Below are 24,088 nucleotides of genomic sequence, written 5' to 3' on the forward strand. Positions count from 1 at the left end.
TTTTGAAGAACGTGTCCCTGCGTAATAACACCAAAAGAATCCTAACTGCTTACTTGCTTGTATCATTTTCAGGATATATGAATTGAAGCCCCTGAGAGAGATGCTGAAGGTAGAAGCCCATGACTCAGAAATCCTCTGCCTTGAATATTCCAGACCAGAGACAGGTAAGATTTGACTGACTGATTCATTAATCCATTCATCTTGTATACTGGTTTCCATAGAACTACTGTTACTTAACAGTGTTGTACAAATATTACATCCAAAGTAAATTAAGTAAGTAAGTAAGTAAGTAAGTAAGTAAGTAAGTAAGTAAGCAAGCAACCTAGAACTAAGGAGAAATTTCCTGACAATGAGAACAATTAACCAGTAGAATGGCTTGCCTTCAGAAGTTGTGGTCCTCCATCACTGGAGGCTTTTAAAAAGAGACAGCCTTTTCTCTGGAATGGTATAGGGCAGAGGTCTGCAACCTTAAACACTCAAAGAGCCATTTGGACCCGTTTCCCACAGAAAACACCGGGAGCCACAAAACCCTTCCTGTGCCTGACTATTTATTGAGCAGCCACAAAACTAGCATATGTAGTTGAATTAAATGTTCTGTTTTCTTCTGAAACTTTTCTTTTCTTGGGTTTATCCATGGTTAGCCTACTGGGGGTTGAAAAGCTCAATAAATCGTGTGTCGGCGAGTGTCGCACATTGGTGGTTGTGACACATATTTTGAATGACAGGGAGCTGCAGCAGAGGGGTGAAAGAGCCACATGCAGCTCCAGAGCTGCAGGTTGCTGACTCCTAGTATAGGACTCCTGCTTGAATAGGGGCTTTAGACTAGAAGACCTCAAAGGTGCCTCCCAACTCTGTTATTCTGAAGTAGCATTAAAACATCCAAATAAAAATCATTTAACATAATATAAAACAGTAAAAAATTAGATACAATTAAATCATATTCAGTCTTGGATAGTGACACCCGAGAGAAATTCTCAGGATTAACTATGTTTAACTCCAAAGGACATACAATTTTCCCAGCCTCCATGATATAGTGGCTTCATGCTTTCCTGCTCTTCCTGTTCTGCCTCTGCGGTGCACTATGCTTCACCCTATTATGAAGAGAAACATGGGTTATTCATATTCAGGATATTAACTTCACATTCAGGAGTTTGTGTCTCCTATACCTTTTGGTTAGGAGTTTCTTGATTGTCATTTCAGACCTAAACCATGGAATTTGCCACCACATGTTCACATTTGACAGATTAATTTCAGGTGTTTAGCTATGATTAGCACTGTGGTTACACCTTACTAAAAGCTTGTCAGATTGCAATCCAGTCCTTTCAATTTTCTCCCAGCATTAAATATATATATTATATATTATATATTTGTTCAACTTGTATGCCGCCTTTCTTCGAAGACTTGCTTACAATGCATTTAAAAACCATATATAAAAACATTAAAAATTAAAACATTAAAAACAATTAAAACCCATTCACACCATTCATGGCCGGATCTCACCAGATCGCAACAGCGAGATCAACGGCCAGGTCTTCACCGCTTTTCGGAAGGCCAATAGGGTGGGGATGGTCCGGATCTCAGGAGGTAACTAGTTCCAGAGAGCTGGGGCAGCCATAGAGAAGGCCCTCCCCTGCGGGCCTGCCAGCCAGCATTGTTTAGCTGATGGGACCCAGAGGAGACCAACTCTGTGGGATCTTATCGGTCACTGGGAGCTATGCGGTAGAAGGCGGTCTCGAAGATAGCCTGGCCCTGAGCCATGTAGGGCTTTAAAGGTAATAACCAACACCTTGAATTGTGACCGGAGACCAATAGGGAGCCAGTGCAGCTCACGGAGAATTGGTGTAATGTGGGTGTACCTAGGTGCACCCATGACAGCTTGCGCGGCTGCGTTCTGGACCAACTGTAGTCTTCGAACACTTTTCAAGGATAGCCCCATGTACAGTGCATTGCAATAATCTAACTGTGAGGTGACAAGGGCATGAGTGACTGTGAGGAGAGCCTCCTGATCCAAGTAGGGTTGCAATTTGTGCACCAGGCGAACCTGTGCAAAGGTCCCACTAGCCACAGCTGACAGATGTTGCTCTAATCTTAGCTGTGAGTCTAGGAGGACACCCAAATTGTGAGCCCGTTCTGAGGGGGACAATTTCTCCCCCCCCAGAACCAAGGATGGACAATCAACATAGTCTGCCACTGTATCTGGCATTCAGTTAAGGTACTTATGAGCATCTTCACTGAAAGATTGCTTTTGGATTCAGAGGATCTCACTCTCTTCTTCCTTGAAGTAGAGTTGATGATCAGGCCCCTGCTTCATTGATGAAAGACTGAAAGCCCAAATGACACATTTTTTGGGCCTACAAGTAAAGCAATTAGCTCAGGCTATTTTGGAGTCAGCTTTCCAGCTGAGGCATGATATAGATGTACTCCTGGTTGCCATTCCTGCACATTCTGCATTATTCAAAAACATTATAAATCTTTCCAAAGTTTTATGCTTTTTATTTCTTGCCATTATAAACAATCTGTGCTAATAACAGAATGAGAATCACCTAATTTTGTTTTACCGGACTCCTGCCCAGTCCCGCTGTAATAGAAATTTCCCAGATCCATTCAACAGCATTGGGAATGTATACCTATTCTAACAGTGAATGTCCTTAAAATTGTAATAGGGTCTGTGTAGATTGCTTATCCTTATGTGAATATTGCTTTTTTTGTCTGGGATTTTGTCTCAGTCTCTTCTCACTAGTCCTGTTTCTGATAAAGATTATTGCAAAGGTCTTGGCATTGTTCCTTGGTATTCCTAATAATTCCATGAACCATCTGTGTTCTGCAATTGTCCAAATGCCAGTCTATTCATCAATGATTAGCCAAAGAACCTCAGTTTCAGATAAATAAGCATTCTGCTCCTTTTTAATCTCCTTAACAGGATTGAAGCTTCTAGCATCCGCAAGTCGGGATAGATTGATTCATGTCTTGGATGCAGAGAAGGATTATAGCCTACAACAAACCATGGATGAACATTCATCTTCCATAACTGCAGTGAAATTTGCAGGTACTACAATTTTGTTTATTTATTTGCTAGTTTGATAGCAACTCTTGGTGATCTTCCAAGGTTTTCTCACCCAGATCCAAGTTCTTGCCCTTATTACTAATTATTCACGGTGGCGCAGTGGTTAGAATGCAGTACTGCAGGCTACTTCTGCTGACTGCTGCCAGCAGTTTGATTCTCACCGCCTCAATGTTGACTCAGCCTTCCATCCTTCAGAGGTCGATAAAATAAGGACCCAGATTGTTGGGGGCAATATGCTGACTCTGTAAACCGCCTAGAGAGGACTGTAAATTACTGTGAAGCAATATGTAAGTCTAAATGCTATTCCTATTGCTATCCCAATAGTGAGAAAATAACTTGTAAACATAAAGCCAGGGCTATACAATATACCATAAGGAAGGCTGAATGCCAATGAATTGAGGAGTGACAAATGGCTTATCTAGAACAGGGTTCTCCAAACTTGGCAACTTTAGAATTCTGGACTTCATCTCCGAGAATTCTCCAGTCAGGCTGGGGAATTCTGGGAGTTGAAATCCATAAATCCTAAAGTTGCCAAGTTTGGACACCCCTTGATCGAGAAAAACTGTAAGGCATGAGTAAGAGTACATAGATGAAATTAAAAAGCATATGATTGCCCATTTTCTCTTCCTTCAGCCAACGATGGAAAGGTGAGAATGATCAGCTGTGGTGCTGATAAGAGCATCTATTTCCGCACTGCACAGAAGGTAATTCCATTGGAGTAGTCACTCTTTATGAAACGTGTTGTAGATTCTAAGGGGATGGGGTAATGGAAACAAAGGCTTTGGACAATATTCTAGGCCTCATGGCTTTCTTTCAGTCAATACATTTTTTAAAAGTCAAATGTTAGGAACTGTATAATAGCACTGATCATAGAGTAAGTTTGATCATTGTCTCATTGTAGTCTTTTCTTTCTTTACATTTCCTGGTGAGACACCCATAGTTCCTTTGGGGGGTGGGGGGAAATATTGTACATGCACAATGATACTATTTGATTAAATATTGTGGAGATGTCATTGCTATTGTATTTCTTACTTTTAGACAAATGATGGGGTTCACTTTACTCGTACACATCATGTTGTTAGGAAGACTACTCTTTATGATATGGATGTGGACCCTAACTGGAAATATGCTGCTATTGGATGCCAAGACCGTAACATCAGGTTAGGGTTTTTTTTTTTTGGTAAATACTTACTTTACTTTATTGTTTAGCCCTTGGGCCATATCAAAGTGCAGAGTTCCAGACACAAATTATTACTAAAAATCTGATAAAAACAATTTAAAATGGAATTGGATAAAATACAATTTAAAATGAAATTGGAATAAAATACAGTTTAAAATGATAGCTTTGATTAGCCTATAGGCTATATCAAAGCACAAGGTGAAAACACTTATCACCAATAAAATCGTATACAAACAATTTAAAATAAGAGTAGGGTAAAATACAATAGTTATAGGATAAGATACTGTATTTTCCGGTGTATAAGATGACTGGGCGTATAAGACTACCCCTCTTCCAACTCACACCAAATAAAAATAAAATAAAATAAAATTAATAAATAAAATAAAATAAAATAAATAAAAATACACACACACAACACAACACAACTGGCTCACCCACAATATAAAAGCAGCTGTGCTAGACCCAAAATGGCCCCTGCAACAAGCAGGAACCTCACACAGCCACCAAAAGTCCCAAAAACCAACTTTCACACTTTACACACACAAAATTCCACATACAGCTTTGTGAGATTTTGAGTGTTTGTGTAGTTAGAGTGAAACACTACAGAAACACTCAAAATCTCAGAAAGCTGCACAAATATTACTTTATTTTATTTTTATTTTTATATAAAAGCAGCTAAATTTAAAACTTCCTAAACTTTAAATGGCTAGGTCTAAAAAAAGAACAACTAAAAAAAACCCCAATTAACTTTTTTTTTTAAAGCTCCCAAAGGGGGGAAAAACTTACCCAGTAGAACAGGGGTTTCCAACCTTGGCAACTTTAAGACTTGTAGACTTCAACTCCCAGAATTCCTCAGCCAGCTTTGCTTTGCTGGCTGAGGAATTCTGGGAGTTGAAGTCCACAGCTCCCTGCCTGCTTGATTGCAGGCAGGGAGATTCAGTTGCTTGCTGATGCAATCGATTGCAGGCAAGTGAAGCAAGTGCGACTAGCAGCTAAGGTAAGCAAGCTGGAGGGGGGGGGGATTTTTGCTACCGATTAGCAGTCAGTCAGAGCCATTTAAAAGAAAAAACAGGCAACTCAGCTGGGATGGTCAGAGCTTGGCTTGTCAGAGCCTTTCGGGCTGGTCTGCCTGGTTACAGAAAAACGACACCCGGCGTATAAGACGACCCCCCGACTTTTGAGAAGATTTTCATGTGTTAAAAAGTCGTCTTATATGCCGTAAAATACAGTAAAATATAACTTAATACATAAATATATAAAATAGAATAAAATGACATAAAATTATATTTTGGTGTCACCCTTACAATTTACTCCAATCAGTCCCACGTATGCAGATCTCAACCGAACCATTTTGTTTAAGTACTGTGCTGTGTTGAATGTTATTTTCAGCTTCTGGCCGCACATAAAGTAAGTTGTTTTGATATGGGGATCCCAATGGGTCATTCGTTTGGTATATGGACCAAGATAATCAGGTCAGTTCATAAATCATAATAGAAGCTTCCTAGTTCAAATGTATCTGGAAAGCTTATATTTTTAAAAGTATATTATTAGAAGGAAATTAAATTTTGACCTAGCTAGGACTTGTCAATTTGATACACATGTTGCCTAGATATTCTATTAAACCTAATCTTTCTTTGTTTTTCTGAGGAGACACGTGTAATTTTCATCTTATTTTTTTTAACGAGACTTTTAAGTGTTTAATTAGCTTTTTCCCTATAGAAGTTAAAGTTATGACTTTGAACATTTTGATATTTTTCTTATCCTCATGATTTGGAGCAAGCCTCACCAAATCCACTGGACCTACCTTTGAATAGGTATATCTAGGATTCCAATGTACAAATAGTTTTTGACTTACAACCACAATTGGGACTGAAATCTCGGTTGTTGAGTGAAGTTGTCATTAAGTTAGACATCCATGTGATTGCTTTGCTTAATGACTGAAATCCCAATACTCCTTGTTGTGGTTGTTAAGCAATGTCCAGGTTATTAAGCAGACAGAACAAAAGAGCTGCCTGCTGAAGGATTTCAGCTCCCCTCCATATGTGGAGGGGAACTCCTCCAAAGGGCTGCAGAAATGGAGCAATGATCTTCAGGATCTGAGCTCCGTTTCTGTAGCTATGGGATGGTATTCAGCTCCCCTCTATGTGCAGAAGAAAAGTCCTCCGTCAGGCAAATGTGGAGATCAGACCCTTAAGAGCTTAGCTCTGCTTCTGTAGCCTGGAGAAAGAGTTCAACTACCCTTGACTGGCAGCCCCTTAAGGCAACCCCCAAGGATGAGAGGGAGTCTTATCTGCAGATGGCAGAGTTTGCAACCTTCCCTGCCAGCTTTCCTATTGACTTTCTGGGGAAGCCATCAGAGAAGATTGCAACTGGAGATTACATGATCATAGAACGCTTGGCAACTGGTCAAAGTGCGAACAGGTTGCAAATCACCTGAAATGCAATTATGTGACTGCAAGGTGTGTTTGTGATGTTTTACGATAGTTGGAAGTACATTTGAGGTACCGTGGTTCAGAATGTTTTGTCCTATGATGCACTGTTTTGCCTACTTAGGCATGAGTTGTTGTAGTACAGAGATAGAGGTATTTTTTAAAAGAGATATACAAATTCATTGAGATAAAGCTATTTTTGTTAGCTATGAGCAACGATATGGAATTTATGCATTCAGCATTCAGGTGTATGAACAATATTGTACTCATTTTGATAATTTTCCAGAGACATTTTGCTAATTGTTGTAAAACATAAATAAATAGCTTTGCTTTGATTTAAGAGTAGAGGAGTTTCTTTTTATTGTATGTCTGAATTTCTTCTTAGGATTTTCAACATCAGCAGTGGGAAGCAAAAGAAACTATACAAGGGATCTCAAAGTGAAGATGGCACTCTAATTAAAGTAAGGCCTTTGTTAACTCCGCCACAACCAATTGTGTCGTATTCCATCTTATTCTCTATTTCCCATTTCCTTGTTTTATGCCCATTATGCTTTTCCAGCTTAACATTCTAATTGGAGAGTAAGATTTTAAGTTAGTTCTATTTCATATGGAATACTTAACACCCTGCAGTACGGCATTTACTGATGGATTTGTGTAAGCTACAAAATGGTTAATAGATTGGCGAAACATTCCAGCTGCAAATTAAAGAAAAGCTCATGAAGACAAAGGAGAGCAACATCGATGTCTAGTCTCCCAGAAATTAGCTGAGCTTCATAAATTTTACATTTTGAATCTTTCTGCACAAACAATGGAAGCGCATATGAATAATGGCTTAGAGAAGTTCTTTAATCTATGCCTTTTTTTAAAAAAGCAGCAGCTGTGTCTAATTTCCCTGTTGTTGTTCTCAACTGACCCATATACATAAAAATCTGATTGTGCTGCATAAGCAATATTTAATACATATGCATTCTTCTCATTGTATATGGAGCCTTACAAATCTTGGAACTCTCTCTCCAAGAACTTGGGAGGTTCCTGCGTACTGTACGTGACAGTTTTATGATCGCTTTTTTTCAGTACCTGAAGCTGTTTTCTAGTTTGAGGATCCCCAGAATTTCTTCCAGGAAAAAAAAGAACACTTTTCTGGCAACAGTGTGTTCCTCAAGTATTTCCACAAGAGATCAGGGAATAAGCAGTTTATGCCTAAATCAGTGCTGCGTATCCTTGGATGGTTCTTTCATTTTCTAATCAACACAGATAGCAGTAACATAAGTAATCCCAAAGGTGCTTTTTCAAGAGGCAACTGGACTTTCTGGTTGTTTCTTTGAAGATGTTTTGCTTCTCATCCAAGAAGCTTCTTCAGCTCTGACTGGATGGTGGGGTGTGGAAGGATTTATTATACTTACTTTATATTCCTTTAAATCCTTCCATTCCCCACCATCCAGTCAGAGCTGAAGAAGCTTCTGGGATGAGAAGCAAAACATCTTCAAAGAAAAACCAGAAAGTCCAGTTGCCTCCTGAAAAAGTACCTTTGGGACAACCATGACCTGGATGACTGAGAAGCTCCATAGACACTTAATATAAAAACAAACTTAACATTTCAGATACTAAAATGCATTCCTGAAACTACATATTTTGTTATGTTTGTGATCTGGTTTTTTTATATAACTTTATAACAGCAGATATGTTTGCTTGTGCTCTTATTCATACATAAGGGTCATGTTTTCACCTAATGCATTAGTTACAAATACGAGTTGAAGGAACCATAATTTGTCAGAAACCTGCATCATGATTTATGCAGGCCTTTGGCAAATGATGAGTTGCAAATACAGACATCGCATTGATTTACCCTCTAATAAAGATAAACACATAGATCCAAGCTGGTTCAAATTTTCTGGCTTGAATCCACTCTGGGTTTTGCATAATCATAGTGGGAAAAACTGGTGTGGTTGCAAATACAGATTGCAACATAAAACAGCCTTTCCCAACCTGGTATTCCCAGATGTTTTGAGCTAATTGTATTTTCCCAAGATGGGTGTAGCTGGCACGAAGTATGAAAGAGTCATTAAGTATAGAGCATTAGTTCTTCGTGCTTACCAAAACTGCATATCCAATTTTCTAAAGCCTAGAAATTATACCACAGATAACCATGCATGTTTTCCCCCTACCTCCCCTTTCTCTGTTGTTTGTTCAGGTACAAATGGATCCTTCTGGTCTGTACATTGCAACCAGTTGTTCTGACAAGAACCTTTCTATCTTTGATTTCTATTCAGGCGAATGTGTAGCCACAATGTATGGGCACTCAGGTAATTCAAAAATATGCTTTCAAAGACAGTTAAAGTTTTGGGTGGGAAGGAAGTTTGGAGGGGCAAGTGTAGCAACCGGCTCAAGGCTACACTCATGTTTGGTTTGTTGGAAATTGTGCAGTTGTGAAACTGAGTCCTTCCGGTGTAGAAGTAGTGTTAGATTGCATCAAGGATCCCTCCCCCCTCTGAAACTGGAAATGTTTGTGGTTTATCTTTTAAAATGATTTCTCATTTTAAAAGATAAAATCCAGCTGTTGAATGATAGAAGCAGTTTTGATTTCATGAGATATGTAGATGCTTTGGTAGATGAGATGATAGCTGTGTTTGTTTATAAAAATATTTTTTTAAAAAAACTAGGCCCATGGAATATTTTAAGAATAGATTTATCCTCTGCTTTTTGGCTGAAGACCTCAAAACAGCTCTTAACGATAATAATACTGTATATAATAAATTAAGGAGCCTTGGTGGCGCAGCAGACTAAAGTGCTGTTAAAGTAGCACTTAGCTGCCAGTTGCCTGCAATTACTGCAAGTTCAAATCTTACCAGGCTCAAGGTTGACTCAGCCTTCCATCCTTTCGAGGTAGGTAAAATGAGGACCGGGATTGTGGGGGCAATAAGCTGACTTTGTATAAAAAAGAACACCACTTGGGGGGGCCAAAAGCCCTACTAAGCAGGTATATACAAAAGTATGAAGGCTATTGCTTAACACATTGTAAGCCACCCTGAGTGTCCGGAGAAGGGCGGCATATAAATCGAACCAATAAATAAATAAATAAATACATACATACATACATACATACATACATACATACATACATACATTACAAACTGTATCCTTAGAATAAGCCAGACAGTTTTGTGCAGGTACCCACTATTGAACAGTACCCACTGTTCCTTCTGTAGGACAGTTGGTGGCCACTGGCTCTGTTCAGAATAGCCCTGCAGGAAGCAGCCAGATGGCAGTTCCTTTGTCCTTCCTAGCTGCCCTCTTAGTAGTCCTTCAGACTTGAACTCTGGGTTTGTAAGTCGAGTACAGGTAGTCCTCGACTTACAACCACAATTGAGCCCAGAATTTCTGTTGTTAAGTGAGATATTTATTAAGTGAGTTTTGCCCCATTTTATGACCTTTCTTGCAACAGTTGCTAAGTGAATCTCTGCAGTTGATAAATTAGTAACCTGGTTGTTAAGTGAATCTGGCTTCCCCATTGACTTTGCTTATCAGAAAATCGCAAAAGTGGGTCGCGTGACTTTGGGACACAGCAACGGTCATAAGTATGAACCAGTTGCCAAGCATTTGAATTTTGATCACATGATCATGGGGATGCTGCAAACATTATAACTGTGAAAAACAGTCATAAATCACTTTTTTCTTTGCCATTGTAATTTGAATGGTCACTAAACGAACTGTTATAAGTCGAGGACTACCTGTATGTGTAAAGATCACGAGAAGAAATGCCAAGGATCTCCAAGCTACCACATGGCTGTTGTTTTGCACCAGGAAATTTTAAAAACTGTTTGGCTTGTTCTTCTGATTTTTACAGAGATCGTAACTGGGATGATGTTCAGTAATGACTGTAAACACTTGATTTCAGTCTCTGGTGACAGGTATGTGAAAGGATATTCTTTATTTAAATTTCATCTGTAAAATGAAATTTAGCATTTCCCATTTTAAACAATGGAGATGGATTTGGAAATTAATTTTTAAATGAGAGTTCTTAGGTAACTATTCTACCTGCTTCGTTTTCTGCTTTACACTCCTGGTCATTAAGTTTCAAATTAAAATGGAGATTCCTTAAGTCTGAAAAGAGGATGTGAAATGCTGCTTTCTTGAGCTGAACAACTGACAGGCCATATACGCTCTTCACCTGAGTCATTTTTATGGCTTTCAAGGCCTTCCAAGATTACGCTGTTGAAATCTAGAACCCAAATATTGATTTGCTGTGGTGCAATTGCTGGCTTTATTTAGTGAGGGACAGTAAAAATAAGTATTTCAATGTATCTATTTTCCACTTGTCTACGAGTCCCCCAAAGCTCCCATCAAAAATTTAACCACCATTATGTGGCACCATTGCCATACTTTCCAAATGATGTAATTTTTTTAATGAAAGTTTCACCTTTTATATAAAGAGTTGCCTGATCTAAAGTAAAAAGTATATTGAAATGGAGAATGCAACTTAAATCTAGAAGCTTATAGTTTTTGAAGTACTAGCATAAAAATAGGAAGCCTAAAGATGAATATTGTCCATAGGGGAATGCATATGGAATAGGGGGATACTTTATGGAATCTAAGGTATATAGACAACAGACTATGATGCCTGGATTAAAATGAATATTTTCCCCCTTCTGCTTTCAGCTGTATTTTCATTTGGCGTCTGAGTTCTGAGATGACTATCAATATGCGTCAGCGGCTGTCTGAAATGAAGCAAAGGGGAAAACTAGCAGAAAAAACTCAACCAGGCAAAACAGCTGGTCTTTCCAGGTATGACATAGTGTTAGTATCGCTTTTAGTTTATAAAAGGTTTTCTGACCAGACTGTATAATATTATGACAGGTGTCTTCTTATCTGAACAGCGCTATATTTATTATTACAACACATTGACATTTTTGGTGGCAATTTAAGTGCGAGAATATATAGATTTAGTATTAGAGTCAATATTAGAGCCAGAGTTACATATTTGCCTTTTTAAATCATATTTTTAAAAAGTCTTTGTGCACTGTTTATTAAGATATTTTGTTTTCTTTATACATTTTATATGTACCATTTTTTCTGTACACATTTGTACTCTTTTTTCTGGAGAACTTACTAAATTTAAAATTGCACAAAATTACATTTTGTTCTGTATATTAGTTCAAGAAACATGAATTGAGTAACTTTCTATTAAAACACAAAATGACTTGATTGAAAAACCTGATCTCGGCTTGTCCACCCAACCGCTCTGGCAGCAAACAGTAACCCGAAGGAAACGAAGCAGTTTGTAGCATCTTTAATCAGACACCTGATTTGATTCAGAGTTGTGAATCCGTTGGGAAGAACATGTTTATGTACTCTAGTTATCGAAATTGTCAATTTTAGATCTTCCAACTGTTTGTGTTTTAAAGTCACTTCAGTAAGAGACCCAGCTGAATCTTATTCAAATTGTATTTCTGAACATGATGGATTAAATGACCCTGTCAAGCAAATGAACGAATGAATGAATGAAAGATATGGTTAATCTTTTCATATTTAGAACTATGTAAAGGAAAACTAAGTTGGATGTTCTCATCCTCTCACCTAGATGCTTGCTTCTTCTCATTCCCTTTAAACATTCTTAATAAGCCTTTATCCTGAATTCTGTTGCAAATAGTTCATGTATATAGTATGATCCAAATATCTGTTCTAGGTACAGAAAAACAAATAATATTTCTTAAATACTTCTGCTCAACACATAAAACATGCATGTTAGCAGTACTAGGGTTTATTTTAGAGTGGAAAAAATTCCAGTTGCAGACAGACTTATGGAAGTCAGGAAAAAGAAAAAAAGAAAAGTAAGTGACTGGGGGCTTTTTGTGTCAAAATTAATTTACATGGATATGAGAAACTGGGATAATTGGCTCCTCAAGATTGATGTTCTATTTGCTGTTGTATATTGTTGTCCCTGAATCCCATTATGTCCATTTATTCAGCTCTATTTTAATTTCTAATCTTCCACGAGTCATCCAAAGTCACTGGTATGAAACTGAGTAAATAAATACACCAGTGGTGGAATTCAAATTTTTTTTACTACCAGTTCTGTGGGAGTGGTTTGGTGGGCGTGGTGTGGCTTGGTGGGCATGGCTTGGTGGGCGTAGCAGGGGAAGGATACTGCAAAATCCCCATTCCCACCCCACTCTGGAGCCAGCCAGAGGTGGTATTTGCTGGTTCTTCCGAACTACTCAAAATTTCTGCTACTGGGTTCTCCAGAACCTGTCAGAACCTGCTGAATTTCACCCCTGAAATACTTCCTAATCAAAGTTTTCCTTAAGCGTGAAAAGTGAAAAGTATTTAACTTCTTTTAAAAATAATGCTAACCATGGCCTGTTGGAATTCTTATCATCTAAATTGAAGGTTTCCCAGGTGTAATGGAGAGTGGGCAACCAGCTGGGGAGAATGAAGAAGAAGCAGGTTTGGTATGTTCAAAAGAGGTGCTTAATCTGACATAGATTTGAGATAAGCTTAACACTTTATAATCCTGAGTCAATGCTGAAATTAAAAACCCTGTAATACCTTTTCCTCTATTTAGCTTGGGAGAAGCCTGTTGAAGCCAAAAATTCTGGAGCTGTGGAGCACTGTTCTTTTTATAGCAAGCTCTTCACCATCCCAGCAGCTGCATTGCTGTGCCTTTTTTAAGGCCCAGCTTGTATCAGACACTCCTGGTTTCTTGTCAGTATCGCAAGGCTTGTTAGTCACATGCTATTGGTTAGAAAGTTGCATCTAAGGCATACCAGCCCAACAGCTGGTTGGAAAACAGGTCTGACCTCTTTGATTAAGCTGGATCCATTCTGTTTGGCCAGCTTCTGTTTCTAGGTTGGTTCTGGTTTTGCTGTACAAGAAGAGATCAGAGAAGCCCATTTACAGAAAGAACGTAAGCCATTATGAGAGCATCACTATGTGGGGCTGAAACACTGAGAACTGTGTTTGATGTTGTGCGAGTGAATTTGATTTTGAAAGCAAGTATTTAAATTAATGTTGCCGCTTGGTAGATATGACTGAGTTTATCTTTTTAGTTTCATTGCTTTAACTTGCTGTACAATAAAGATGAGGATGCATGTCGTTGGATAATCCAGATATATGTTTGGAGAGTGTCATAAAATGAACCAGACATTTTGAGCTTTTTAGAAAGTTGTAGGAATAAGGATGTTATACGAAATGATAAAAGTAAAATGAAAATAAAATAAGGCCTCTGAAAAGTCACGGGTTCATTTGTTCAAACCATGATCTGAATTTTGTGCTGTTGCTCTTCTATCACATGTGGCTTCTCATTTTTAGATCGTACTTTACTTTGATGACTGATATAGAAATAATGATTGCATTTGTCCCTAATTATTTATTTGAGACTTTGCTTGGAGTATAAAGCATTTTTTTAAAAAAAAGTTGCACTAATTATACATATTACTTTAGAGAGAGCTGCAAACACTGTGAAGTGGTATATAAGTCTAAGTGCTATTGCTATTATTCTGCTGTGCCAAAAAGAGTCAAAGGTTGAGTCTTTTCTCTTTCTTTTCCCCTTTCTCCTACACTTTTTTCTTTCTCTTCCCCTCCCTTATATTCTCATTATTTTCTTTTTATCTTTGTATTTCTGTATTTTATATTTTGATAAATTAATAAAATTTGTGGGGGAGGAAATGGCACTTATTATAGCTTATGGATCCAGTATGTTGGTGGAACTCTAGTTTTAATTTATCATAGGGGAGAAAATATTCAGAATATTTCCACTAGAGAAAAAATGGAGTATGAGCATTTTTTTTTTTTTTTTGTTATTCAGTTCTCTCCATTCTTGCAATTCCATAACTGTCAGGGCAATATCTCATCAAAGGCTGCAGGAAAAGGGTGGGATTTGCATTCTTGCCTCTTCTCATTTCAGTAAGTGGCAAAACTACGCCATAAATCCTCCTGACTGCAAGAAGCTTTTTGTAGGTGCATTTTTTATATTAGAACAAATAGGAACCTGAGAAATTGAGCAGAATGAGGATGTGAGGGAGGAGTGCATGACTCAATGTCACATTTCCAAATCTCCAAAGTATGGTTTAAAGGATTGAGCTGATAATTACTCTCCCGGGTTGTTGTGGCAAAATGCTTAGCTGATGGTCATGAAACATTGCAAGGACCCTTTCTTCTATTTTTATAAGAATGTTTTTTCTTCTTTAAATGTTTTATTGAGACTTCAGATTCTTGGTGGATTCTTTTCTGAATTCTTGAGCTGTTCTTCATAAGAGGTATGAGGAGAGAGAGAGAGAGACTGAGTTACTTTTGTATAGGTTGTATGTTCTACAAAAAAACCTGGTCTTGTAGAGCTTTTAAAAGTGTTGCAATTCAAAATGAAGTTATAATAGCCAATTTTTTTTTTGACAAAAATGACATTTAAACAAATTAAATTATATCATTGATTTTGTTAGTCCTACATTAGTATTAGAATTCTTTATTGGCCAAGGGTGATTTGGACACACAAGGAATTTGTCTCCGATACAAATCTCTCAGTGTACGTACAAGCAATAAGTGATAAATAAGTGATAATCATCGTAAAAATATATTCATCATAAATTATAAGATACAACCATAGGATACTAAATAAGCAATCAACATTAATCATACTAGGATACTAAGTAAACAATATAAATCATAAGATACAAGCAACAAAGATATGGTCAAAAGAAGATGAGATAGGTAATAGGGAAGATGAGAAGAATAACAGAAGAATAAGTTCATCTTTCCTAGAAAACAAATCATTCTCCCATATCTGGTAAAGAACTAGAAAGTCATCTCTTTAAAAAAAAAAATTAACAAAGTGTATCTTAAAAAACATAAATAAAATATACATATGCTCAAATTTTACAGATAATACCAATAATTAAAATATAAGTATTATGAAGGAAAACAGCAGCAGCAACAAAATACTTTGTTGATCTTAGTGTTTAAAGAATGTGTCTTTTGAGGGGATTTCCAAAGTTTAATTAAATACTAAAAGGAAAGATGGTGTATGCTGTGCTTTTTCCTTTCTGAGTCAAGAGGCATTACTGGTGGGCCTCTCCTTGTTTTAAAAGGAGCCATCCTTCCCTATCTCCTGAAAAGGAAGGGACTGTGTTAATCACACTCTGTCCCTGGCTGAGGACATCTCTCCCTTATGGGGCTATGGACCGATAGTGTGTGGCCTGAAGGGTTGACTGGCAGCTACAATCACAGTGACATTTACAATTATGGCAACACTTCTATTTATTTCCTTCTAATGCTTTATATTTTTAAACTTAAGCAATGCATCAGCAAAATAAAAAAGCAATACAATATTAGAAACACAGAGTCTCAGAGCATATAAAGGTACGTTTGTATTCTTACAAAAAATTAGTATTTCTGTCAAGAAGACATTGGTAACCCCAGGAATAATCTAGTGAAAATTACTTCTTTCATATAACTCAAAAATGAAAATTGTATGTGAGTAAAATAAGTTTTTATTAGGATTTTTTTTTGTTATGTCCATTTTCCAGCCAGTGTTCTTTCCCACATTTTTAAATAACATAGTTTGAAAGGCAGATATATTTTGGTTTTTCAGTATTTTGCGGTAGAAAATCTGTTACTGAGTAACAATGTAATTTCATTTTTTATTACAGTTTCTTTGGTACTATATTGGAAAAAATAGATAGCATTTCCACACCTGACTTACTTATCCAAGGATGTAATTTCTTCAAGCATTTCTATGTTAATACCTTATGTGTGTTTTTTTTTTAAAAAAGGGACTAAACTGATTGGATTTAATTGCCTAAAGCCGTGATGGCGAACCTATGGCACGTGTGCCACAGATGGCACGTAGAGCCACATCTGTGAGCATGCAAGTGTTGCCCTAGCTCAGCTCCAGCACACATGCGTGCACCAACCAGCTGGTTTTCTGGCCTTCCAGGCCCACCAGAAGTGGGGACACAGGCTGTTTCTGGCTTCTGGAGGGCCTCCGGGGGTGGGGAAGGCCGTTTTTGCTTTCCCCAGGCTCCTAAAAAAGCTCTGGAGCCTGGGGAGGGTGAAAAATGGGCCTATGGGGGGAGCGCGGGGGGGTCGCACACGCATGCATGGGGGGGCGGGACGCATTGAATTATGGCTGTGGGCACGCGTGTGTGCGACCCCCCCCCGTGCTCCTCTCCGCTGCGTCTTTGGCATGCAACGGCAAAATGGTTAGCTATCACTGGCCTAAAGGGTCCATATCAACTATATGACTCAATGAATTCCTTCCTTCCTACTCAGTATGTTGGATATGTTTCTTTATATTGGTATTGTTAGACAGCAATACCATCTTTTTTTCCTTCCTTCCTTCCTTCCTTCCTTCCTTCCTTCCTTCCTTCCTTCCTTCCTTCCTTCCTTCCTTCCTTCCTTCCTTCCTTCCTTCCTTCCCCTTCTCTCTCACACCTGTAACCACTTGGGACACTTGGGGATGGTGAATCACAGCAAGTGCAGATATATTGTAGATAAATGCCTCCAGTAACAGATTGAGGCAAACTATGGGTAGGTGAGGACATCTAAATGAAGAACCTTGTGGTTATTTTGCTAGGGTTACATTTGTTTCAAGGTGGATTTTTTAAGCCACAGTTCTGAAATTGCCAGTGGCCAAACTGAAGTTTTCGTTCTACCATTGGCTAACCCATCTTCATGCTAGCTAACAGGTAAATCAGATGGATAACCATGGATAGGCAAAAAAGCAGTGGGAGAAGGACCAAAGTTTGCTTCCTGCTGGCTTCCCCATTGACTTCATTTGTGGAAAGCTGGCAGGCAGCATTGGAATTCACAACATGACCATGGGGATGCTCCAATGACCATAACTTTGAGTGTAAAACTAGTCTGAACATTGCATAAATTGCAATTCACAGGAATAATGGGTCCTGGATTTTTTACACCTTCTTTAAGTTAGCAGATGTTAGGTACCTTGATTCCAAAATTGTTGCAGTATAATGCGCTCTCTGGGATAGCTTGAGGGTACAAACAGACAAATAGATAAGCACAAAGGGAGTTTTAGTAGTGTATAGATTTTGCAGGACTCTATCTGCATTGTTTATCCAGAGCTGGTATGGGGACCTCCAATGTGGTGTGGTATTAGCCCCACTATAATGGAATGTGTGATGACTTTGGGGAACGGGAGGAAGAGATTCTGTCTAGGAACCAATCAGGCAAGAGAAGCAGGGCCCTTTATTGCAGGGGTGTCAAACTCATGTCGTCATGGTGGCGTCATGTGATGTATTGGGACTTTCCCCCCTTCGCTAAAGTGGGCATGGGTGTGGTCAGCATGTGACAAAGCTGGCCCTCGGGCTGGAAGTTTGACAGCCCTGCTCTATTGGCTTCAAAGTCAGAGAAAAAAACTAAAAAAATGGGAAGTTTGTACTTTCAGATTTGCAGACTTTCAGATTTGCAAAATTCTGATAATGTACTGTATCATTACAATAAAATAGAAGTAGTGCATCTTGTCCTGTTTCCTTCCTGGTTTACCTTGGAGAGCTGACAGCCATCATATTTTTAGCCCTATATGCATTTACTGTAGGTATTTGGTTTCTTCTAAGCCTTGGTGCCTATTGACATTTAGACCCTATAAGACCACTGTTCTGCATGGTCATGAAATGAATGGATGAATTTAAATGTGACATTATTTGTAACTAATAAGCTTAGTTGCTCTAGGTTCTTTGGCTAGAAAAGAGATGTAATCATGTATCAGTGGTGGGTTTCAAAATTTTTTACTGCTGGTTCTATGGCTGTGGCTTGGTGGCATAGCTTGGGGGGCATAACTTGGGGGGCGTGGCAGGGGAAGGTTACTGCAAAATCCCCATTCCCTTCCAATCAGCTGGGAATTGGGAGGCAGAGAATAGATGGGGGTGGGGCCAGTCAGAATTTTTACTACTGGTTTTCCGAACTACTCAAAATTTCTACTACCGGTTCTCCAGAACTGGCCAGAACTTGCTGAAACCCACCTCTCTCATGTATGTATTCATCTTGAATATGCTCAGATGATGTGCCAGTAATTCCTGCTTATCAGTTGCAGTACAGTTAAACTTTTATCTTTGATACTTTAAACATTCTTTTTACTTGTTTCATGGCTAAAAATGTAACACTGAGATTGGTAGATGGGTTTACATTGTTATCTTCCTCAATATAACTGATTTTTCTTTTCCAAGAAGAATAGTAGATTTTGCCTGTAGATTTTATTTTTGCAATAGTGCTAAAATGAAAATTATAAAAATAAATGAGTAAAGGACATAGTTTAATACTGTTTAAGAGCTTTGAAGTAGTGTTGATTTTGAGTGGGGGAAGTTTAATTTTACGTATGGCTCTTAATTTTAGAATTTTACAAGCATCCCAACAGAGATGTGGGCTGGAATTTTTTTCAAGATCAGAATGTCCCATGGATTTTTTTTCTTCTCCATGTTGGGCAAGTTTGGCAACTTGAAAGCTGTATGATGTTTGCTTGTTCTAAAAACAAAAGAGAAGCAGGGATTTATTTCATGGCTGTTTCTCATATCAAATAATGTAGCTCACATACTTGTGTAGTCCATGGATTTTAAGATAAATATGTTAACTGGAACCATGCTCATTTTCCAATTCAAATTTTTCCAGAAATCCCAGATTTTATCTTTATTTGTAATATATAAATGGAGTTGTATGCAAAACTATTGTTAATTAAGAATGTTTGCGCTTATGATATAATTAAGCTCATTTTCACATAACCTCTCTAGGCATGAATCAGTCTCCGCCCTCTCATCTGCACCAGTGCTTTCATCAGACAGCGATAAGGATGGTGAAGATGAAGGAAATGATGAGGATGAGTTACATGGACTACAGTCTTTCCAAATGACAACCAATGTCAATCTTGAAAGTTGTTCAGGTATAAGGGAATATGAAGATGGGGGAGAAATAGCAATACCAATAGCAGTAGTACTTTGACTTACGTACCACTTCACAGTTCTTTTATAGCACTCTCTAAGCAGTTTAAAGAGTCAGCATATTGCCCCCAACAATGTGGGTCCTCGTTTTACCAACCTCGAAAGGATGGAAGGCTGACTCAACCTTTGAGCTGGTCAAGACTGAACTGCTGGCAGTCGGCAGAGTGAAGTATGACAGAAAAAAATAAATTTAGGAATAAGATCGTGTAGGCACTGGGCCTTTCTTCATTTTCATCAAACACAATACAAACAGCCTGACAGCCTTTTATTTTTTTGATGTTGCCATCATCTTCAACTCATACTTTAAGCAGCTGAAATTTGTCTTTAATTTTCCCAGTGTGAGTGTTTTCTTCTTCAAGCAGACAGTAAGGTAAAGGTTCCCCTTGCACATATGTGGTAATCGTTCCCAACTCTAGGGGATGGTGCTCATCTAGGTTTCAAAGAGCCTTGGTAGTACAGTGGTTTAATGCACCCTGTAATTAACACAGCTGCCTGCAATTTCTGCAGGTTCAAATCTTACCAGGCTCAAGGTTGACTCAGCCTTCCATCCTTTCTAAGGTAGGTTAAATGAGGACCCAGTTTGTGGGGGCAATAAGCTGACTTTGTATAAAAATATACAAAAGTATGAAGGCTATTGCTTAACGCATTGTAAGCCGCCCTGAGTCTCCGGAGAAGGGCAGCATATAAATCAAAATTTAAAAAAAAATTAAAAAAAAAAGTTGAAGAGTCAGCGCTGTTCGAAGACGTCTCCGTAGTCATGTGGCTGGCATGACTAAACGCCAAAGGTGCACGGAACGCTGTTACCTTCCCACCAAAGGTGGTCCTTATTTTTCTACTTGCATTTTTTACATGCTTTCAAACTGCAAAGTTGGCAGAAGCTGGGAAAAGTAATGGGAGCTCACCCCGTTACGCAGCACTAGGGATTCGAACCGCTGAAGTGCCGACCTTTCGATCGGCAACCTCAGTGTCTTAGCCACTGAGCTACTGTGTCCCTTTTATTATTATTATTATTTTATTTTATTATTATTGCAGACAATAGGCTGCAGCAGTTTTGTTATGAGCACAATCTGAACACTTTACTGAACATAAGATTTTTGTCATAGTCAGGTGACTTCCTAGAGTAGGAGACCAGCCTAATACCTATTGCTATATGGGCCTTCCAGGCTATTTTGCTAACACACAAAGAGAAAAAAGGATAGAAAATTATTTTTAAGTAACATTAAGAATGAAAGAAAAGCTAGAATTATCTATATAAGAAAATGTACATAAATATACATATGAGGTCAATGAACAGTTGTTAGCAGCAGAGGTAACTGTACTATGATGTGACGTTTTCTTGGCATTTAAAAATGAATTTTACGAACCTTATTTTTATGTACCAATGAAAGCATATCATGGTGAAACTTATTTGGTTTTTAAATCGCCTCAACCCCAATTCCTGTTTTTATATTCAAAGACATTGCAAATAGATTAGTTTGGCTGCTTTGAGTATCACAGGGCAGCTGTTGTTGCGAAAAGAGGAGGAGAAAGGAGTATTAAGTATGTCTGCTGCCTTGAGTTATTTATAAAAAATAATAAAGGCAGTATAAAATAAAAGAAAAACTTGGGGCAAAACCCAAAATCCATTGTTTTTTATGCTTACTAATCTGATTTGTTTTCTGTCCTAAATTCAGATCTTTCTCTTTCAAGAAGCTTATCTCACTGGGAAATGAGACGGGTAAGCTTTCAGTACATATTTAAAATTAAAGAGTGGATGGTTAGTTTGGGAGAGTTGTGTGAGTAAATATACACGATACGCTGATGTTGACTCTTGATAGTTTTTAAATGACATAGCATCTATATATTCAACTGCAATTCAAGCAGTTACCTGTCAAGTACATATACGATCTTAGAAATATTACCTGTTACAACTCTCCTCAAAATGGATAGCTTTGTGCTGATGAGCAATTTATTGAAGATGTCAAAACTCGGAAAGTAGAAATAAAATTTATTTATACAAGCATTTTTATCTTGCCTACACCGGAGATTCTATGGATTGTACAGTGCGAACTGTTATTGCAATAAACCTTCCAATGAGATCTTGCATTGTTTAAATGAAATTAACAATTTAACCATAAGACTGAGTAATATCTATGTATCAGTGATTATTACTTTGGCAGCAATCTTTAGGCGGACTTGTTCTGCCTTCTGTGAATAATGCTTGCACGTGAAAATACAGGAAAAAATTTGATAGAAAACTTTGCTTAGCTATAATGGGCTACTTTACTTATCTCCCCAATGGGCATATTCTGTTTTAACGCTGTCAGTAAAAGCATAAGGGAGATTTTTCAGTTTCGTTAATGTAAAACTCATTGTTAGCTTTCTGATGGTAATAGTTTAAGTACATAGAAACAACTATTGTTCCTTTTCATTTTCCTGTTCGAAAGATGAATAATGAAGAGCTTTTTTCCATTGTTTTTAGAAATCTTACATCATTCTCTGCCATCTACCTTTTAATCTCGGTATATCTGCAGCTTTTTAGGTTGAAGAAGGCTGCCCTATATTTTTGTTTTTCTTTTGTTTTAGTTGTTCTGGAGTATTGCAATTTCCTAAGCAGATTTACCATTAGAATATTTTAATAAACATTTTACCACTTTTAGGCAAAAGAAATGGCGATGATCCAGGGTTCAGAAAACACCATGAGCAAGATGCCTCGGCAGCGGAGCCGTTGGACCCAGCCAACGAGCAGTTTAGAGATGACTGTTAAATCTATGCTTGATCTACGTCAACTGGAGTCTTTCTCAGTGTCTCGTTCCGCTAGTCAGGATTCTCTTTCCCAGGCCAGCAATGGAGATGACCACAAAGAACACCCCAGTGTCTCAAATTATGCCAAGAAAGTAAGAATTCCCCTTCTCAAATGGGAATCCCGCCCCCAAAACAGGACCTTCCTTAGTTTTGTCAAATTGGGGGAGGGGCAGGGGGGAAATGATTAGGGAAGGGCTGTTCTATAATGACACCTGTCATTTTGGTTTTTGGAAACTCTAGTACAAAGGACTACAGTCATATAAAAGCATTAGTAAAATGCTCCATGTAAATAATTTTGATAGATCAGATCATGCCTTTCTTGTCAGGTGGTTTCCTTAATCCTAGGTTTCAAACCTTGCATGTAGCTTTACTCATATACAGGTATTGTGTTTCACTACTTGATTCCCTTTCCAGGAGGGAGGCTCCACAGCTCTGGAAGAAAATCAGCCTTGCCTTCGACCTCAAGTGATTAGACTTGTGTCCTGTGAAGGAGGGATTTTCCCACAAGAAATGGAACCTTCAGAGAGTGAAGAGTGTGTCATTTACCCAGAACAAGATGATCTTCCTCCTGCTGATATCAGCAGGTCAGAATGAATTTTTTGTTTCTGTGCTTTGACTTACTTACTTACTTACTTATTTACTTACCGATTGATTGATTGGATTGGATTTGAAGGCTACCCAAAAGCAGAATGACTCTGATTGGTTTGGGGTTTTAAAGGGAACAAGGAGCTAGAACATTTGGACAATAACCACATAGCAACACATCAGTAACCCTGTTGATGAGAATAGAAGACCTCTGGAACATCACCGGGAACAATATGAATATGAATATTATTGTTCCCAGTGACGTTCCAGAGGTCTTCTATTCTCATCAATAGGGGAGATATCATTCCAGGGGTCAGGCACTGCAACAGAAAAGGCATGCTTTCTAGATGTCGTTAGTTGGCATTGTTCAAGAGACCTGAAGTGCACCAACTGTGCCTGATTTTACCAGATGGGCAGAAACCATGGGAGATAGCCTTGCCGTATGCATTGAAGGGCTGTATGCCTGATAACAGCTTCTTAAACTGCACCATTGTATTTCTTCTTTTCTCTTACAGTGATTTCCAAGTAAAAGCACTTCCACATGGAAAACTGGGTAGAGGCTACAATAGCAACGAGGGGCCAGATAAGCACAGCCCCGACAGTGCTTGTTCTGTGGATTATAGTAGCAGTCGACTATCAAGTCCAAATGAAGGTGAGTCCTTTGAAATCATTTGAACTCATAGCCACCCTCTACTTCAAGTCGTGGCCACAAAACCCACTCCAGATTAAACTATTACCTTTTTAATTCTGAATTTCATTTGAATTGTTCTCAGATAAAAGCTTAATTGAAGTCCCCTTCACTGCTATTCAGCATCTGATTTACTGTGCTAAATACTTGGGAAAATCACTAGACCATATATTACATAGGCAGAATTATAGCTTAATGCATTGTAAGCCGTCCTGAGTCTCCGGAGAAGGGCGGCATATAAATCAATCAATCAAACAAACAAACAAACAATAAATAAATTATTTATTTATTTAAAATAAATAAATAAATAAATAAATAAATAAATGAATGAATAAATGAATAAATAAATAAATAAATAGCTCTGTATAGCTGTAATCTTTCTATCCTATGGAACTTTGCTCAAGAAAAAAGTATGTA

At 38.1% G+C, this 24,088-nt stretch overlaps 1 protein-coding gene across 4 annotated transcripts in view; it reads left to right on the plus strand.

Moving 5' to 3' along the window:
- Positions 1–24,088, plus strand: part of MAPKBP1 (mitogen-activated protein kinase binding protein 1) — a 131,238-nt gene that overhangs the window by 89,212 nt on the left and 17,938 nt on the right. For all 4 annotated transcript variants that reach the window (XM_034417791.3, XM_034417794.3, XM_034417793.3 and 1 more), the window contains 13 exons: positions 73–164; positions 2,921–3,046; positions 3,698–3,768; positions 4,103–4,224; positions 7,059–7,134; positions 8,865–8,976; positions 10,518–10,581; positions 11,330–11,455; positions 19,408–19,556; positions 21,288–21,331; positions 22,254–22,490; positions 22,813–22,982; positions 23,499–23,635. In XM_034417791.3, coding sequence (XP_034273682.2) covers positions 73–164; positions 2,921–3,046; positions 3,698–3,768; positions 4,103–4,224; positions 7,059–7,134; positions 8,865–8,976; positions 10,518–10,581; positions 11,330–11,455; positions 19,408–19,556; positions 21,288–21,331; positions 22,254–22,490; positions 22,813–22,982; positions 23,499–23,635 — 1,526 coding nt within the window. The remainder of the gene's footprint in view (positions 1–72; positions 165–2,920; positions 3,047–3,697; positions 3,769–4,102; positions 4,225–7,058; positions 7,135–8,864; positions 8,977–10,517; positions 10,582–11,329; positions 11,456–19,407; positions 19,557–21,287; positions 21,332–22,253; positions 22,491–22,812; positions 22,983–23,498; positions 23,636–24,088) is intronic.

Source organism: Pantherophis guttatus, chromosome 1 (genome assembly GCF_059756535.1).
Source record: "Pantherophis guttatus breed Tessera chromosome 1, ASM5975653v1, whole genome shotgun sequence".
NCBI lineage: Eukaryota > Metazoa > Chordata > Lepidosauria > Squamata > Colubridae > Pantherophis > Pantherophis guttatus.